General features: G+C 52.7%; 1 protein-coding gene across 6 annotated transcripts; it reads left to right on the top strand.

The window, feature by feature from the left end:
* Positions 1 to 968: 968 nt before the first annotated feature.
* KHK (ketohexokinase) lies at positions 969 to 18,817 on the top strand. 6 transcript variants are annotated; one of them, XM_053383912.1, is made up of 8 exons: positions 974 to 1,121; positions 1,479 to 1,595; positions 5,971 to 6,114; positions 11,011 to 11,083; positions 12,440 to 12,586; positions 15,121 to 15,209; positions 16,492 to 16,649; positions 18,463 to 18,817. In XM_053383912.1, exons 1-8 carry the CDS (start codon positions 1,030 to 1,032, stop codon positions 18,546 to 18,548), a joined length of 906 nt encoding a protein of 301 aa, XP_053239887.1. In that variant the 5' UTR covers positions 974 to 1,029; the 3' UTR covers positions 18,549 to 18,817. The 6 variants fall into 6 exon arrangements, with proteins under 6 accessions (XP_053239893.1, XP_053239891.1, XP_053239887.1 ...); XM_053383915.1 differs by having other exon boundaries at positions 5,971 to 6,105; XM_053383914.1 differs by lacking the exon at positions 5,971 to 6,114 and adding an exon at positions 6,183 to 6,317 and having other exon boundaries at positions 975 to 1,121.
* The last annotated feature ends 713 nt before the right edge of the window (positions 18,818 to 19,530 follow it).

The raw sequence follows: 19,530 nt of genomic DNA on the forward strand, positions 1-19,530 counted from the left end.
TCAGGAGCCCTACCCAGTTGGCATGACAACCTTGATGGTCCCAGACAGAAGACAATCAAGATCACAAAGAACTTGCATATGGGAGTGGATTCAACATGGCCTGGAACAAAGGACAATGATCAGCTCTTCTCTCTGGGGGCAGGAAACTGCAAACTCCCCTTTGTCTCCTGGAAGTGACTCATGGGGAGGGGGGAAAGGAGGAACTAGCCAGGTGACAGGACACTCAGGTGACCTCCACAACTCCTCCCTCAACCTCTCCTTTTTTGTGATGTGTCAATGATGTAGTCATGATGTAGTTCCAGGGGTGTAGTTTGGGGGATTGGCAGCTAATAAAAGTTGGAACAAAAAATTTTTTTCCTTCCAGTAGCACCTTAAAGACCAACTAAGTTAGTTCTTGGTATGAGCTTTCATGTGCATGCACACTTCTTCAGATACACATGCATGCACACGAAAGCTCATACCAAGAACTAACTTAGTTGGTCTTTAAGGTGCTACTGGAAGGAAAAAAATTTTTTTGTTTTGACTATGGCAGACCAACACGGCTACCTATCTGTAATAAAAGTTGGGTTCTCTTTTGTTTGGGGCTTCCATCTTGTTCCACCTGGTGGCAGGTGGGAGTCCTGTCGCGACAGTCTTCAATCAAGACCAAGCCGACTGGCTGCTGTTTTGCTCTGGGATTCCTGGCTGGGCTCCTTCTTTTTGGTCCAAGGGAGCCCTCGGAGTTCTCCCTTAACACAACTCTCCCAGATTTGGAGATACTGCGAGCTCATCTCTAACTTGGTTTCGCAGACGCAGGAATCCCCTCCTTTGTTCCCAATGTACATCTTTGCCCCCCCCTCCTCCTGATTGGCGGCCCCCACATCCCGGGGCGGGGCTGGCGAGAGAAGGGGCGTTGCCCCGCCCGGCCAATAGGGAGGCGGCGATTTGCATGAGCCCGGGAGGCGGGCGGGGCGCGGGCCGGCCAATGGCTGCCGAGTGCGCTGCCTGCCTGCGCTGGGCGAGCGGGCCGGGCTGGCAGCAGCGGCGCCCATGGGCGAGAAGCGGGTGTTGTGCGTGGGGCTGGTGTGCCTCGACATCATCAGCGTGGTGGAGAGATACCCGGCCGAGGACTCGGACACCAGGTACCCCCTGGCAGAGGTGCCAGCTCCCGGGGTGCTCGGGCACCCACCAAATGCCACTTTGGGTGCCAGGGGCATGCACGCTGCATGGCACCAGGGCCCTGGGCACTCATGGTCTCGTGGCCGAGCTGGCACTGGGGAAAGATGCCAGGCTCTGCCTTGGCACCCGGGATCTGGAAGGCGCCCGGCCTGGGGACGCGCCTGGTGCCAGGGCGGGCGGTGGGCGCGCGGCTTCCCTGTCCCCGCTGAGCTGCCGGCTTGGCACAGTTGGAAGGGACCCCCGGGGGTCATCTAGTCCCGCCCGCTGCAATGCACCCGGGACAAACGGCCTTCCTTCCTTCCTTCCTCCCCGGCTGGCAGGTGCCTGTCGCAGCGATGGCAGCGCGGGGGCAACGCTTCCAACACCTGCACCGTCCTGGCCCTGCTGGGCGCCCCCTGCGCCTTCATGGGCTCCCTGGCGCCCGGCCACGCCGCAGAGTAAGTGTACGGGGGGGGGAGGGTTGTGGGTCTCCTTCAGGGGAGGGTGGGCGAGGCCACGGGCCCTTTGCCCAGCACCTTGGCAAAGGAGGCAGCCGGGTGTCCTTTGGACTGGGGTCAGACTAGATGACCCGCTGGGGTCCCTTTCAGCGCCTCAAATCTGTGATGGGCTCCTTGCAGGATCCATCCATCCTCCTCCTCCTGGGAAGTCAGGGGCCCCAGGGTGGAAGCCAGCCTGGCACGCGGCTCTGGCATGGGCAGGACTTGGGTGCTGGTCCCATCCTCACCCCTGGTGCCCTTTCCAAGAGGGGAGGGGAGGGGAGGGCTGGGGAATTTCCACTCCTAGATTTTTCCCAGGACTCTCTCCCTACTTTTAGTAATACATTGTCTTCTTACATTAATAAGTAGCACGACAAATGAATAGCCAAGTCTTACTTTAATGAGTAAGTGGAGCCATTTAAGGCTCAGCAGCTGGCAGGTGTTGGGGCAGAGGGGCGGAGTCAAAGAAGGGACCCCGAGGGTCATCTAGTCCAACCCCCTGCAATGCAGGAATTTCAGCATCCATGAGAGTGGAGAATATACGTTGCTGAGTCAAACGGCAGTGAAATTCAATAAGGGCAGTGTGTGACAATTCTGTATCAATGTCTAGGACTGACAAGTGTTGAGTAGTGGTTAGAGCAGCGGTTCTCCACCTGTGGGTCCCCAGATGTCGTCGGACTACAACTCCCATCATCCCTAGCTAGCAAGGCCAGAGCTCAGGGATAATGGGAGTTGTAGTCTAACAACATCTGGGGACCCACAAGTTGAGAGCCGCTGGGTTAGAGTATCAAACCATGACCTTGCGGAGCAGGGTTCGAATCCCCACTCAGGCATGAAGGTCACTGGGTGACCTTTAGCCAGCTTAACCGACCTCACTGTTATGAGCAGTCCTTTTTTTCTAAAAAAAATAATAATTTAGGCGTACTCTCATTCTCCTGCTTATATTGAAATCCTGCCACTTTAATGAGGCCAGACTTAGATCCACAAAATATTTAGTGGTATGCGTCACCCCCAGATAAAAAGCACTGGTTATGAGGATGAAATGGGGGAGGGAGGAGAACCATGGGGGCCACCTTGAGGTCCTCTGGAGAGAAAGGGGGCATAAATATGGTGAGCCCAGCAGTGGCCCCTTTCCAGCAGCAGAATCATCCTGCAATTGCATTTGGGCCTTCAGGGAGAGAGGACCCTTTGTGCATGGACAGAGATGCTCGATTCGCTTGGCAAGGAAAGGCTGGTTGCATTAGCAGCAACTGCTTCTGTGTAAATGGTCACTCTGCTTACCTGAGGTCAAATGTGTCCACTCCCTTCAGGTGTCCCAGGCATGTCCACTATGGGGGGAAAACTGGCAGTCATCTAACAAAGTTGTTAAGCTTATTTGGAAAGTCAAAATTCTAGAGCTTTTTTTTGGGGGGGTGTCCCACAGATACCTGCCAGTAGATACATTACTGTATTTTAATATTTTGTTGGAAGCCGCCCAGAGCAGCTGGGGAAGCCCAGTCAGATGGGCAGGGTATAAATAATATTTTTTATTATTATCTACCCGTTGGACATCCCTGATGTATGCAAATTGGACCTCACAGTTTGCCATTTTTTTCTACACCTGGGTGTGAACCCACCTGCATCAGACAGAGTGGGCTCTTGCCCACAAAATCTTTCTCTACAATAAAATGTGTTTCAACGGCATAGTCTATCCCCCTGCACGTTTATTTGGAAGTAAGTCGAATTGTATTTTATTAGGGTTACTCCCAAGTAAAAGGCAGCCTGAGCTTCTGTCTGCTTCCTCGGTTCTTTCCTTCACTCGCCTGGCCTCAAATTTCATTTCCTAGAACCAAAGAATTGGAGAGTGGAAGGGGCCCCCAACGGTCATCCAAACACCCTTCGATTTGAACCACTTTCGACAATTAGAAATACTTTTAAGATACTTATATAGCACCAAGACTTTTTTACAATATGTAAAGTTAACACTACATACTTGTGAGTTTTGTTTAAGAAATATATGTCAGCTGTACATGCTGGAATCAGATCTCTGTAGATTCAGGGGAACAGAAAGTTTCTCAAATCAAAACATGCCAGGAAAAAAAAACCCATTGGTGATTTCTGACCCCATCATCCATTACTGGTTTTGAGGAGCAGGGTCAGATCCTGGTGCTGTGCTGGGCGGCTGAGGGAGAGGCACAAACCCCCAGGGGGCTCCAGGGCCTGCAGTTTTCTTCCAGGCAGTGGCTGGATTTCCCTAAGAAGTTAGTCGGCTGAATTCAGCTCTGAGAACCAGTTTGAATGGTAGGACTCCAGTCTGCAAAATGGGGAGAGAATCAGCCTGGGAGAAGGAGGCCTCATCCTGTTACAGGGGGTTGGACTAGATGTCTCCTTGGGTCCCTTCCAGCTCTACAATTTTGTGATTCTGTGAGATGTGGCAGGGAAGTCTTATTTAAGAAAGGATCCATTAAGGCTCCTGGGACTCTGCTCTGGGTAGGTGAAATCTAAAGGCCCACACACCTTTCCTGGTCCTTCTGAGCATGTGCAGAGTTCCTTTAGTCACCCCACAGCTGGATTAAAGGGCAAGGGGCAGCTGCTTCCCAGGGGTGGAACATCAGCCAAGAATCATGAGCCCTGGCGCCTCTTGCGTTGAAAAGCTGAATGTAAGTATTTGGGTCTTGCAGATCTTGAGAACTCCCTCAATCCCTGCCTGCTTGGACCCAGATTTTTATGGGAAGGTGAAGCTCATGCTCCCCTCATGAAAAAGACAAAGGCTTTGCCCCCATGTGCCTGCAGGAATCCAATTCCCACCTTCTCTGTGAGACACTTCTGCTCCCCAAGCAGAGATTTGCACTCCGGGCTCAGGGTGGATTTGGGGGCCTCTTTCGTGGACGCGGGTGGCGCTGTGGGTTGAACCACGGAGCCTAGGGCTTGCCGATCAGAAGGTCAGCAGTTCGAATCCCCACGGCGGGATGAGCTCTCGATGCTCGGTCCCTGCTCCTGCCCACCTAGCAGTTCAAAAGCACGTCAAGTGCAAGTAGATAAATAGGTACCGCTCCGGCTGGAAGGTGAACGGCATTTCCGTGCCCTGCTCTGCTTCGCCAGAGCTTAGTCCTGCTGGCCACATGACCCGGAAGCTGTACGCCGGCTCCCTCGGCCACTAAAGCGAGATGAGCACCGCAACCCCAGAGTCATCTGTGACTGGACCTAATGGTCAGGGGTCCCTTGACCTTTACCTTCATGGGCAAATGGCGCCTGCAGCTCCTAGCACTCTCTATCATGGGTAGGCAAACTAAGGCCTGGAGGCTGGATCCGGCCCAATTGCCTTCTAAATCCAGCCCACAGACAGTCCGGGAACCGGCGTGTTTTTACATGAGTAGAATGTGCCCTTTTATTTAAAACGCATTTCTGGGTTATTTGTGGGACATAGGAATTCGTTCATTTCCACCCCAAAAATATAGTCCGGCCCCCCCACAAGGTCTGAGGGACAGTGGACCGGCCCCCTGCTGAAAACGTTTGCTGACCCTGCAAGTCTAGGCACCAACTCCTGTTCCCAAGGAGTGGGAGAGGAGGGTCCTTAATAATAAATAATAATAATATTTTTATTTATACCCCACCGTCCCTGGCCAGAGCCGGGCTCAGGGCGGCTAACACCAATAAAATCACAGTAAAAACATAATGGAGGGGGGGACCAATTTAAAATACAGGTTAAAATGCAATTTAAAATGCAGCCTCATTTAAAAAGTCAAAACCATATGGGGAGGGAAACATAAGGGTCAGACTGAGTCCAAACCAAAGGCCAGGCGGAACAGCTCTGTCTTGCAGGCCCTGCAGAAAGATATCAAGTCCCGCAGGGCCCTGGTCTCTTGGGACAGAGCGTTCCACCACGTCGGGGCCAGTACTGAAAAGGCCCTGGCCCTAGTTGAGACCAATCTAACCACCTTGCGACTTGGGACCTCCAAAGTATTGTCATTTGTGGACCTTAAGGTCCTCCGTGGGACATACCAGGAGAGGTGGTCCCGTAGGTACGAGGGTCTTAGGCCACAGAGGGCTTTAAAGGTCAAAACCAGCACCTTAAACCTGATCCTGTACTCCATGGGGAACCAGTGCAGTTGGTACAGCACTGGATGAATGTGCTCCCGTGGCAAGGACCCTGTAAGGAGTCTCGCCGCGGCATTCTGCACCCGCTGGAGTTTCTGGGACAGCTTCAAGGGCAGCCCCGCATAGAGTGAATTACAGTAGTCAAGCCTGGAGGTGCCCGTTGCATGGATCCCTGTGGCCAGATGGGGTGAGAAAGGGGGTCTCCAGCCCCTCTCGCCCTCCCCACCCCTAAGGGGGCTCCTCTTCTCTGCCCACCCAGCTTCGTCCGTGAGGATTTCCAGCGCTACGAGGTGGACCTCGCCCACGTGGTGCCACGCCCGGCGCGCGCCCTGCCCACCTCCATGGTGATCAGCAACTCCACGACGGGCACCCGGACCATCCTGCACGCTGCGAGGTGCTTAGGGTGAGGGGTCCCCCTGCCTGGGCCACAGCCTCTAACCTCCTCTTTCTCTCCCCTCCGCTGCCCCCAAGATTCATCCTCTCCGACTTCCACCGCTGCAACGTGGACGTCTCTCACCTGGTGAGGCAAAGCCGGGGGGAGATGCCCTGCGCCATCTGTCTCGTCAACTGCCACAACGGCTCTCGGACGGTCACTCTCTATGACATGTAAGGCCAGGCGGGCAGCTGCTGCCCCCACCCACCAACTCCCCACCCTGCCACTGGGTGGCGCCACAGGGCTCCCTCTCTTTATTATTGCCGACTAATATTTATTGAATTGGCACCGCACCCTTTGCCCAAAGACCTCAGGGCAGTTCGGGGCATAAAGATACAAGATGGGGGGGGGGCATTGACCCAGCTTTCTTTAGAAACCATCCCAACCCTTTTATCAATTCAATAAGATTTGTATGGTGCTTACTTTTGTAAACCGCTTTGAGGGTGCCATTTTTACAATCCAGCAGTGGATGCTCGGGTCGCGAACGTGATCCGTGCGGGATGCACGTGAGCAACCTGCAACGTTTGCAATCCGCAGCAGCGCATCTGCGCATGTGCAGGTTTGCAATTCGGTGTTTCTGTGCATGTGCAAAGTGTGATTTAGCGCTTCTGCACATGCGCAACCGGTACTTCCGAGCGGGTGGCGCTGTGGGTTAAACCACAGAGCCTAGGGCTTGCCGATCAGAAGGTTGGGGGTTTGAATTGCCACGACAGGGTGAGCTTCTGATGCTCGGTCCCTGCTCCCGCCAACCTAGCAGTTTGAAAGCATACCAGCGCAAGTAGATAAATAGGTACCGCTCCAGCGGGAAGGTAAACGGCATTTCCGTGCGCTGCTCTGGTTCTCCAAAAGTGGCTTAGTCCTGCTGGCCACATGAACCGGAAGCTGTACGCCGGCTCCCTTGGCCAGTAAAGCAAGATGAGCGCCACAGCCCCGGAGTCGGACACATCTGGACCTAATGGTCAGGGGTCCCCTTTACCTAACCCAAAAAAATGCAGCCTGAAGCGTCTGTAACCCGAGTAATGACTGTACCGTATTTTCCTGTGTGTAAGACTAGGTTTCCCCCCTAAAAACTAATGTCAAAAATTAGATGGCGTCTTATACACGGATGCATCTCCCCCCATTTTCTTAAATCTGAGTCCCCAAAAATAAGGGGCGTCTTATACATGGGGGGGGGCATCTTATAGACGGAAAAGTACGGTAAATGAGAAATAAATTGTCAAGAGATCTAGGCAAGGTGCGTGAGAGCAAAGGGGAACCTGAAGGTCACCTTCTCTCTTTCTGCCCCCTCCCCCTTCTTCTTATTCCTAATATTAATCATTAAGCTCGGACTATTAATGTGCAAAGTGCATTTCATCATTAATAGTAGAAAGGTTACTTCCTTCCACTTTTCACCCTAGCAAGCCTTTTTCTTGAGCTTTTAACAGCTACACCACAAGCAAAAGGATCTCAGTTTTGCAAGCCGATCTGCTCGGGTGCAAAGCCACAGGGGCTGGATTTCTGCTTGCCACACAGTTCCCCAAGGCAAGCTGCCCGGCCCCCCCCCCAGCCCCCTCGCTCAAATCCTCTCTTCCCATTTTACAGACTGGAAGCACTGAGGCTGGCAGGCCTCTGAGGAAGTTGGCGGCTGAGCTGCCAAGACCTCCAGCTTCCCTCTCACTGACTTTATTTATTTTAAAACTACTTTTAAAAAATGAACCAATTACAGTGAGGGGGGAAACTATTTGATCCGCTGCTAAATTTGCCCATTTGCCCTCTGACGAAGAAATGACCAGTCCGTAATTTTAACGGTAGGTTTATTGTAGCTGTGAGAGACAGAAGAACAACAGGAAAACTGGACATAGGAAAAGTACTGGTAAATAAAATGGTCTAAAAGCCTCCCCTGTCCCCCCCTTTACCCCCCCCAAAATACACATCAAAGTGATCATAAATGGAACTTCATTTAATTCCGATCCCTTGAGCCACACCTGTGGCCAAGCGGCCTGAGGCTTGTCTGCACCCTCTGGCTTACGGTCCGGTTCAGAGAGTAGTGGTTTGCTTGAGAAGCCTGAACCATAGCTGTCAACGTTTCCCTTCTTTTAAGGGAAATTCCCTTATTCTGAATAGGATTCCTCGCAAGAAAAGGGAAAAGTTGACAGCTATGGCCTGAAATATAGGGACGCGGGTGGCGCTGTGGGTTAAACCACAGAGCCTAGGACTTGCCGATCAGAAGGTCAGCGGTTCGAATCCCCGTGACGGGGTGAGCTCCTGTTGCTCTGTCCCTGCTCCTGCCAACCTAGCAGTTCGAAAGCACATCAAGTGCAAGTAGGTAAATAGGTACCACTCCGGCGGGAAGGTAAATGGCATTTCCGTGCGCTGCTCTGGTTCGCCAGAAGCGGCTTAGTCCTGCTGGCCACATGACCCGGAAGCTGTACGCCGGCTCCCTCGGCCAATAAAGCGAGATGAGCGCCACAACCCCAGAGTCGGCCACGACTGGACCTAATGGTCAGGGGTCCCTTTACCTTTACCTTATGGCTTGAATTGGAGTTGGAATGCCGCCCCGCCCCCGCATTCCCTGAGTGGCGCCACCCAGTGGGAGAAGAGGGGAAAGCACAGCCATGCATGCCCAATAATTCTCGGCAGATTCACCTGATAATTCAGCCCAGATGCAGCAGCCAATCATCTCCCTCAATCCGTCCCTGATCTGCCTTCCTGGTCATTGCCTGGTCTGGAGGAGGGAGCAAATGGGGGCTCTTAGGGGCAGGTGGGGACAGAGGAAGGCGGGGGGGGGTGTTGGGAGGGGGCAGGGGCTGTGTTGGGGAGAGAAGAGGGCTGGGAGGGGTCCCTCCTCCTTCCCCCTGGCACCCCCTCCCCAGATGGAGACATCCGCTGGACTTGATCCTTGCCCCCTCTCAGCCAGGGGGAGAAATGGCAGCTGAGCCCTGGAGGGGGTTCTGGCCGGCCTTTGCTCAGGGGGCAGGATCCGCTGCTCCTGCTCTGCCAGTTAATCATTGAGAAGGTTCCTCTTTGAGGCTAGAGGTCAGGGGGCTTAGAGCCAAGCGTTAACCCTTTGCAGGAGGTGCCTCTCCACCCACAGCACACACACACACACCCCGTTTTAAGTGCAAGGGACTCATGCAGCAAAGAGTTCAGAATGTGGGAAGCGTTTGGCTGCTGCAGACGGATCAGGCCCAAGGAAAGTCCTCCTCCAGGGACCTCCCAGATCCCCCAACAGGAAGCCTGCTGGGGGGGGGCACACACAGTCCTTTCCTGCTGGGATCTTGTGGCAGGAAGAATTTTCTGATGTATGAGAGTGGAACAGACTCCCTCCCAAGGTGCTTGGGCAGCCATCTGTCAGGGGATCCTTGAGCTGTGATTCCTGCATTGCAGGGGGTTGGACTAGACGGCCCCTGGAGGTCCCTTCCAACTGGACAGTTCTGTGAATCTGCAGGCACTTGTAGCTCTTGAACTTCACGTTGTTGGCCTGCTCCCCTTTTGAAGTTGGTGGCCATCGCTGCCTCTACAATCTCCTCCCTGCTCTTTGGTTAACCTCTGTGTTTGCAGGTTTCCCACAGATCCTGGACTAGATGGGTCCCTGGCCTGATCCTGCAGGCTTTTGTTATGTTCTTATGATGATGATGCTTCTTCTAGTTGTTCAAATGTGTCGTGTTCAAAGGGCCAGCTAGCTCATCCCCCTGCAATACAGGAACCGCAGGCTCAGAGGCAGCCCTTGAATAATAATAATAATAATAATAATAATAATAATAATAATAGTAATAATAATTTATTTATACCCCGCCCATCTGGCTGGGCTTCCAGCTCTTTTGGGGCTGTGCAGCACCTTGGATGGTTCCCAGCATACAGTGGTACAGTGGTACTTTGTTTCTCAAACTTAATCCATTCCGGAAGTCCGTTCCAAAACCAAAGCATTCCAAAACTAAGGCGTGCTTTCCCATGGAACATAATGCAAAATGGATTAATCTGTTCCAGACTTTTAAAACAACCTCCAAAACAGCAATTTTAACATGAATTTTGCTATCTGACAATACCATTGATCCATAAAATGAAAGCAATAATCAATACACTGTACTATAAAATACAGTCAATAAGACAGTATTGTAGATGATAAAAATGAAAATTATTATTTTTCCTCACCTGCACTGATGATAGTCATTGCTTGCTTTTATCACACAACCAATCAATCAGTAGCTGAACTGGATTCCACACAGTCACAAAAACAAATTAACCAGAAAAACCTCAACAACAAAAACACAAAATAAATAGCAAAAACAAAAGCGCCAAACTCAATCCATTCTGGAACTCTAGTTGACTTCCGAAATGTTCAAAAACCAAGGTGCAGCTTCTGATTGGTGCAGGCGCCCCGGAAACAATAGCCGACAGCCGCATCAGATGTTCAACTTCCAAAAAACATTCGAAAGCCAGAACGCTTACTTCCGGGTTTTCGGCATTTGGGAACCAACGCACTACTGTACGTAGAAGGGGATCAAAGTGGACATACCGCTTTGCAAGATCAGCCTTGCGTCTGAGACACAGATGGACCCTTTGAGCTTTTGAGGCAGTGGGCTTCTTGGGGGGGACTATTGCCTTGATGCCCCCTCCTCACATACTTTGCGGGGCACCTGGGGGGCCCGTAGGGAGAGGGTGTCTGGCTGCATGGACCCCACCAGTTGGGCCTGGCTTGTGCTACAGTGGTCGGCCAAGACAGCAACACTCTGCTTTGTGCTTTGTAATCAATGACCAGATTGGGGTCTTCAAGTTGTTCAAATGAATAATCTCGGGGGGAGAGGAGGCTCTGAAGGCATTTCATCTCATAGACCTTTGTACCCCCCCATCCCACCCTTCCGCCTTCTCCCTGCCACCCCCAACCAGCAACCTGCCGGACGTGACAGCTGCTGACTTTGAGCAGGTCAACCTGTCTCAATACAAGTGGATCCACTGGGAGGTGAGTGAAGGAAGCCCTTGCTGGGGAGTGGGGGGGGGCAAGAGGGAGGAAGGGTCTTCCTGAGGTGCAGGTGCCACGAGGAGTTGCCATCAGCAGGAAATGAAGACGGAAAAGTATAGGTGAAAGACCTACATTGGCTCCCAGGACGTTTCCGAGCACAATTCACAGTGTTGGTGCTGACCTTTGAAGCCCTAAATGGCCTCAGCCCAGTAGACCTGAAGGAGCGTCTCCACCCCCATCGTTCTGCCCGGACGCTGAGGTCCAGCTCTGAGGGCCTTCTGGCGGTTCCCTCACTCGGAGAAGCCAAGTTACAGGCAACCAGGCAGAGGGCCTTCTTGGTGGTGGCACCCGCCCTGTGGAACGCCCTCCCACCAGATGTCAAAGAGAAGAACAACTACCAGACTTAGAAGACATCTGAAGGCAGCCCTGTTTAGGGAAGTTTTTAATGTTGAACAGACCATTGTATTTTAACACTTTGTTGGAAACTGCCTAGAATGGCTGGGGAAGCCCAGACAGATGGGCGGGGTATAAATTATTATTATTATTATTATTATTATTATTATTATTATTAGCCATTGATAAGTTCTCAACACTGGCCATTCGCATACAGAAACAGCTCTTGGGAACAAGACATCCTGTGAGCCAGTAAACACATGCAAGGATTTTGAAAACAAGGCCACTCACTCCGCAGGCGACAGGCCAGACCTCTTTGTGAAGGGGGCTTCGTGTCGCATTTGCAGGGCCTTGATTCAGGGATGGCCCCCTTTAAAGTCTGTTGTTACCGGATCTTAGAGTTGTGGGATTAGCGGGAGGGCGGCACTAAGAGGCAAGGAGGGGCTCCATGGTGCTGGAGCTATCCATGACCTATCAGACTTCACTGGCATCACTGGATCAAGTTGATCAGTTTTGTCGAGCTAATTAAACTAAATAGTTCTTAACTGGATTTTGAATAAACGTACAATCATTCCCGTTTTGAATTTTATTGGGTTTTTCTCCCCTGTGGTGACTGAATAATGCTTTTTATAGGGTGGGGGTCGCTGGGAGTGACTTTATGGAATCAAGGAGGCAGGGGCCCAGAAAAGTTTGGGAGCCACTGCCTATAAGTCACTGCCCTTGAGGATGCCAGCTGTTGGCCATTAACCCTCTGGTGCCCGGAGGGGAGCATTTCCAGGCAGTCTTCATGGGCAGCCCCACAGGGAGTGCATTGCAGTAATCTAGAGCTCAGCAGAGCATGAATGCCAGGACTGTTGTGGCCACCTTCTGGCTGTGGGTGCAGCTGTCCTGGCCACGGAAGCTCCCTGGGATGCCAGGGTGAGCTCCTGCCTCCCTCTGAGACCCACCTTCTCCCTCCCCCAGGGCAGGAATGCCTCTGAGCAGGTGAAGATGATCCAGCGTGTGGAGGCGTATAACAAGACCTGCCCGCCGTCCGACCGAGTGACCACGTCCGTGGAGGTGGAGAAGACGCGGCCAGAGATATACCAGCTCTTCGGCTACGGAGACGTGGTAGGAAAGGCTCTGTCTGGGGGGGAAGCCAGGATGACGGGGCAGAAACGATACGATAATCTTTATTGTCATTGTCCCATACAGAACAACGAAACTGAAAAATCTACATAAGACATTCAAAACCCAACAAGCCAGCTATCCCAGCCTGGTTAGCCCCCTAAAAACTCTGGTACCCCATAATTAAATACAATATACTCCCGTAGAGACTACCTTAAAGGTAAAGGGCCCCTGACCGTTAGGTCCAGTCACAGATGACTCTGGGGTTGCGGCGCTCATCTCAGTTTATTGGCCAAGAGAGCCAGCGTACAGCTTCCGGGTCATGTGGCCAGCAGGACTAAGCCGCTTCTGGCGAACCAGAGCAGCACATGGAAACGCCGTTTACCTTCCTGCTGGAATGGTACCTATTTATCTACTTGCACTTTGATGTGCTAGGTGGGCAGGAGCAGGGACTGAGCAACGGGGATTCGAACTGCCGACCTTCTGATTGGCAAGTCCTAGGCTCTTTGGTTTAACCCACAGCGCCACCTGTGTCCCAGAGACTACCTTACACTGCATTTAAAACCAAAATCGCATTTGGATAGAAACTGTTTCTCAGGCAGCTAGTCCTAGTCTTTATAACCCTGGACCTTCTTCCAGAAGGCAGAAGCTGAAAGAGATCATTTCCGGGGTGCGCACTATCCTGCGCTATCTCTGCCGCTTTCTTATGGCACCTGGAAGCATAGATTTGATCCAAGGTGGGAAGAGGGCACCCAATTATTTTTTCTGCAGTCTTGACAACCCTGGACAGCATTGGTTTTTCCCTGGCCGTGCAGCTCCCAAACCACACACAGAGACCACAAACAGGCCCCTGACTTCAGAGCAGGAGCCCCCATTCAGGGTCAGGGCTTGGCTGCACCTCCCTGGCACTGCCCAACGTTGCCCAGGTCCTTTGCCCCGCAGCCTCCTCTGCGCAAGGGCAAAAGCCTCTGAGCCCAGCAGCTGCTGCTCTTACGACTCTCAGAAGAGGCCCTTGGCTGTGGAAGAGGCCTTTGCGCGGCTCCGAAGAGCCACAGGCTGGACCAGGCAGCCCTCGTAGCCGGGTGGTCCTGGGGGGCAGGCTCCTCCATACTTGGGACTTCCTCCTTACATGGAACGGACTCCCTTGGAGATTTTTAAGATGGGTGGCAGGGATTCTTCAGTTGTGGTTCCTGCATGGCCGGGGGTTGGGCTTGTAAAAGTTTGTGGGTCGTAAATCCTTTGACCCACGGGGTCTGCTGCATTGGCACTGCAATAAATCTGATTTACGAGCACTCCGACACTTCAGTGGCGCCCACACGCTTCCACTCGCGCGCTGCCACTCTTCTCAGTTGCCGGATAGTAGCAGAGTTCACACACAATGTAAAATGGCTTAGTCTGTGTCTGTGTGGTGTCTTCAATAACTCGGCTCGACACCAGTGATTCTATTCTATCACTCTTTACAGTGGTACCTCGGGTTACATATGCTTCAGGTTACACACTCCGCTAACCCAGAAATAGTGCTTCAGATTAAGAACTTTGCTTCAGGATGAGAACAGAAATTGTGGTCCGGCGGCGCGGCAACAGCAGGCGGCCCCATTAGCTAAAGTGGTGCTTCAGGTTAAGAACAGTTTCAGGTTAAGAACGGACCTCTGGAACGAATTAAGTACTTAACCTGAGGTACCACTGTATTTAGAAGCATACAAAACAGAAAAGAAAACCTACAGAAAAGCAAACCTTTCTGTCTCTAACAGAACTGAAACTATCTTGCTCACATTCTCAGACACTCTGCACTCAGAGAGAGCTCAGCCCACAGGAAAATGCCCGGATTATATGGGCAGTGCGCCCAGTTAAGAAGAAGGCCTCCTTGGAGTGTTAACTCTCAACTGTCCAGAACCACAGCAGGGCTGGATGACCCCTGGGGGTCCCTTCCAACTCTCCCTTCTTCGAGTCTAAGTTCTGCTTGTGAAGCCCTGCCTGGGCTGAGCAGGACTGACCTCAGAACATGAAAGGAGCTCTGCTGGACCGGCCAAAGGGGCCCATTGTGCCCAGCAGCCTGTTCTCCTCACAGTGGCCAAATACCCCTTAGAACCCAGGAGTCCAGATAGACTGCCTCTGGAACGGGAGGCTTTATCCGACCAGCCTAGCCGCTGGTCAGTGGGGATCCCACCTAATCTAGCCTCCTGTTCTCACCATGGCTGACCAGATGCCCATTACAGGAAACCCACAAGCAGGATCCGAGCACGAGAGCAACCCTCTCCCTTGCTGCCCCTGGCATTCCGAAGCATCGCTGCATCCTGGCGAGTGGCCACGGAGAGCCACTTTCTCCCCCATAAGTTTAGCCAATCCTCTTTTAAAGCAATCCAGGTAGGTGGCCATCTTGTGGGAGGGAGTTCCACCGTCTTAACACTTTGCTGCAGGAACGAGTCCTTTCTGCATCTTCCAACATTCATCTTCCTTGGGCACCTGGGAATTCTAGTGTTATGAGAGAGGGAGACCAAGAGGAGAAGGTGACTCTGACTTCTCTCCCCCCCCCCCAGGTCTTTGTCAGCAAGGATGTGGCCAAGGCGAGGGGCTTCTACTCGGCCGCCGAAGCTGTCAAGGGGCTCCGCAGATATCTGAAGCCGGGGTAGGTGGAGACCCCCCAAGGAGAAGGGGCCAGGCTGGATGGCCTCTGGGGTGCCCCTCAGCCCCCCTGCCCATCCTCTGGCATGGGAGGGGCACTCGCGCCAACTCCAGCAGCTAGATTGAATGCGCAGCTGGCCACTGGCCCTTCGGTGCTCTGTGGGAAATGCCAAGGGGGCTGCAAAGAAATTAGGGGAGTCGCTGGAGCATGAGGCTCTTCACCTCAGGGTCGTGGGGTCAAACCCCATGTTGGGCAAAAAGATTCCTGCCTTGCAGGGGTTGGACTAGATGACCCTTACAGTCCCTCCCAACTCTACAGTTCTATGCAACGCTCCAGAACTGCACCCTAGTCTTCCCTCCATCTTTTCTTTACAGAATGTTTTCATTTAACAAAATTTATCTACGCCGCTTGCCCTAAACCTTGAAGGCTCCCAAGCGGTTTGTAAAAAGATGATCTTGAAATGTTCATTTAAAATATCCATAAGTTACAGGGAACCAGGGAGAGGGCCTTCTCGGTGGTGGTGCCCTCCCTGTGGAACGCCCTGCCACCAGATGTCAAAGGAAAAAACAACTACCAGACTTTTAGGAGATATCTGAAGGCAGCCCTCTTTAGGGAAGCTTTTAATATCTGAAGGACTATTGTATTTTAATATTTTGTTAGAAGCTGCTCAGAGTGTCTGAAGTAACCCAGCCAGATGGGTGGGGTATAAATAATATATTATTATTATTATTATTATTATTATTATTATTATTATTATTATTATTAGAGCAAACATTAAAAATGAGTAATATTTGTTTAAAAAATAATTACAAAGCAACTTCTGACACTTGGGGTTTCTGTTTTTTCGGAGCCACCTTGTTTAAAGTGGTTGTAAGTTGTTTTACGTAGTGCTTAATCTGTTTTCCAATGCTGCAACCTGCCCTGGAACCTTAGGGTGAAGGCTGGATATTATTATTATTATTATTATTATTATTATTATTATTATTATTAAGCAATTCTACTTGCTAAAATGACCTGTGAAGCTGGTCTGCAGGATGGGACTTCATCATCCTGGCTGCTGGGCCTTGGCGGACCCCTCCCCAAAGTTCCCCCTCCCTGGGTTGAACCCAACAGGCCCTGTTGAGCCCAGCTCCCTTGGGAGAAAGAACCAGGACTTTGGGAGGTGGGGAGGGTGTTTTGGGGTGCCCCCATTTTCTGGCTGCCCCCTGGGCCTCCCCATCCCTGCACCTGCGGGGTCTCTGTCCCAAGGCTAAAGGCTCCTTCCTCTTTCTCCCCCCCCCCCCAGAGCCACCCTGGTCTGTGCCTGGGCTGAGGAGGGGGCCGACGCCATGGGACCGGACGGGGTGCTGGTTCACTCGGACGCCTTCTCCCCCGAGGTGGTGGTGGACACCTTGGGTGCTGGGGACACCTTCAACGCGGCCGTGATCCTGGCCCTCAGCAGGGGTGAGTGGCGGGGGCTTCTCGCCTCCTCCCTGTCGCTTGCATGTCCATATCTCCCCTTTTGGATCTGTTCTGCAACCTGCTCATCAGACATGGGATCTACGGAGAGATCTCTGGGGGTCTGCAATAGATCACCATCGCTTCGGACTTTCTGTCAGTTTTAACTGTAGGAGCAACAAAGAAGATTGCCCAAACTTGCTTCTAGATTAGGCTCTGCAAAGAAGGAAGGGGGTTTTTTGGTGAGGGGAGACCGGGACCAAAGTTGGGGGAGGAAATGAGTCTCTTGCATTGCAGGGGGTGAGACTAGATGGCGTTGAGGGTCCCCACTTACAATTCTATGATTCTATGAACCGTGTGATGAGCAGCAAGAAAAGCAAATGCAGATCTAGTGCCCAGATGAAGGGAATTCATAGTACCCAGTGGCACCAACTTGGACCCCAGATTATGGGTGCCCAGCGACATGCGCAACATAACATGACATCGTGAGGTCATGATGCAGCGCTTGGGAGCCCCAGAAGACTTCCAAGGCCCGGCGAGGCCTCAGACATAACTTCCAGTTCCTTGCGAGGCCCCAGACGTCATGGAGGCCCTGCCATGCGGGCGCTGAGCACCCACAAGAAAATTGTAGGTGCCCAGGGCCCCCTGGAGTTGGCACCAGTGATAGCCCCACTGTTCTGCCTTGGTCAGAGTCCTGTGCCCGATTCTGGGTGCCACAATTTAAGAAGGATGTTGGCAAGCTGGAAGGTGGGCAGAGATGTGGAAACCAAGCCTGATGAGGAACAGCTGGAGTTGGGTATGTTTGGCCTGGAAAAGAGGAGACTGAGAGGAGAGCCATCTTCAAATATCTCAAGGGCTGTCACATGGAAGATGGTGCAAACTTGTTTTCTCCTGCTCTGGAGGGCAGGACTCGAACCCATGGCTTCAGTGACAAGAAAGGAGTAAGTCAGGTGGGGTGGGAGGGGCGGAGGTGGGGGCTGATCCTTCCATCTGCTCCCCGCGGGATGGGCCCAGCAGAACCCAGACTCTAGGCCCCGGGGCCCCTGGCCTTAGAGCCACGGGTGCAGATCCTTCCCTTTACACTACACCTCTGCGCAAGGAAAGCACCTGGGGAAAGGATCGAGGGGTCTTGGTGGACCCCAAGCTGAACCCGAGCCCAGAGGGTGATGCAGCAGCAAAAAAGACCAGTGCTGTCCCAGGCTGCATCTGCAGAAGTCGAGGGTCCGGATCAGGGGAAATCAGAGTCCCGCTTGATTCTGGAATATTGTGTCCAGTTCTGGGCACCACAATTTAGGACGGATGTTGACAAGCTGGGAGGCGGGCAGAGGAGGGAGACCAAGATGATCAAGGGTCTGGAAACAAAGCCTTATTAAGAATGGTTGAAGGAGCTGGGGATGTTTAGTCTGGAAAAGAGGAGACTGAGAGGAGATAGGAGAGCCATCTTCAAATATCTGAAGGGCTGCCCCATGGTTCCTGCATTGCAGCAGGTTGGCCTAGAGAAGCCCTCTTGAATTCTATGATTCTGGGACTGTGAGTTCAGTTCTGGTAGCCCAAATTCCTGGGGCAGCTGAGCATGGACAGAGCATGTCCCTTCGTTCTTTGCTCTTCCCCCTCCCTCCTCTGACCACAACTTTGCGCTTGGTGGATCTTTGGCTTCTTAGCAGAAAAACAAGTAAATCTCGCAAGCCCTGAATTCTGCCCGCCCCTAAATGGAGTCTGGGGTGAGGGGTCTTGGTGGGGAGAGTTCTCGCCGCCTGAACCCCAGGGCACCTCTCTGCCTCAGAGCTCAACTGACCCCTCTCTCCCCCCCCCCCTCCAGGGAGACCCCTGGCCGAGGCAATCACCTACGGGTGCCAGGTGGCCGGCCGGAAGTGCGGTGTGCACGGCTACGATGGGATCGTGTGAGCGGCAAGCGGCAAGCCATGTCTGCCCATCTTTTCTGGGGACCTTCATCAAGCCGTGGACCAAAATCACACAACCCCCCTGACTCAGCGAGGAACAAGCGTGCTGCTTCTCTGAAAGGTCCGGAGGGGCTGGGCAGCCAAAGCCGGTTCTCTGCTCTGCCCGGGCCGCCCTGTATGTCCTGGCTGGGCCTGGATCTGGAGAGAGAGACAGAGAGACTTGCCCGCGTTGCCTCTTTGCAAAGGCCAATCAATAAAACGCTTGGACCAGTGGCCTCTGTGTGGAAGCCCCACCTGTGTGGGCTAGGGTGGGGGGCAGGATGGAAAGGGCTGGCCTGCCCCAGATATTTTATTTACCTCTTGCATTTATCTTCTGAGCTCTGGGGGGCATGCATGGGTCTCCCCCTCAATTAATCCCTGTAAAGTAAATTAGGCTAAGAGTCGGGGCCAGTCGGCTTCGTGGCTGAGGGGGGATTTGAACCCGGGTCATAATCTGACACTCCAATCACAGTATCCCACTGGAGGCAGAAGCCCAGGCTGTGGGGGTTGCAGAAGAAGGAGGCCAAGGGAGCAAGGATGGAGCAATTGGGGGGGGTCTCTCTTCTGCAGCTGCAGCAGCACTCAAGACCGTTTCCCCCGAGGGTGACCCACAGCAAGGGGGGAGGGAAGGAGCTCTGTCCTGCCGGGCTGGAGAAGAGATTGCATAAATCGAGAGAGCTGAGGAGGGGGGCACCAGGTCCTGCAAAGAACTGCTGGTGGGTCATTTGATCTTGTGAGGCATTGTATGGCAAGGGGGCACCAGGTAGCTAATGCCATAATCCCAATTCAAAATGACCTTAACAGATTGGAGAACTGGGCCAAAATTATAAAATGAATTACAACAAGAACAAAAGTCAGGTTCTGCTCTTAGGCAGGAAGAACCAGATGCACAAATATAGGATGGGGGACGCCTGGCTCACGAGTAGAACATGAGAAAAGTATGTGTG

The sequence above is a fragment of the Podarcis raffonei genome, chromosome 3 (genome assembly GCF_027172205.1).
Source record: "Podarcis raffonei isolate rPodRaf1 chromosome 3, rPodRaf1.pri, whole genome shotgun sequence".
Lineage (NCBI taxonomy): Eukaryota > Metazoa > Chordata > Lepidosauria > Squamata > Lacertidae > Podarcis > Podarcis raffonei.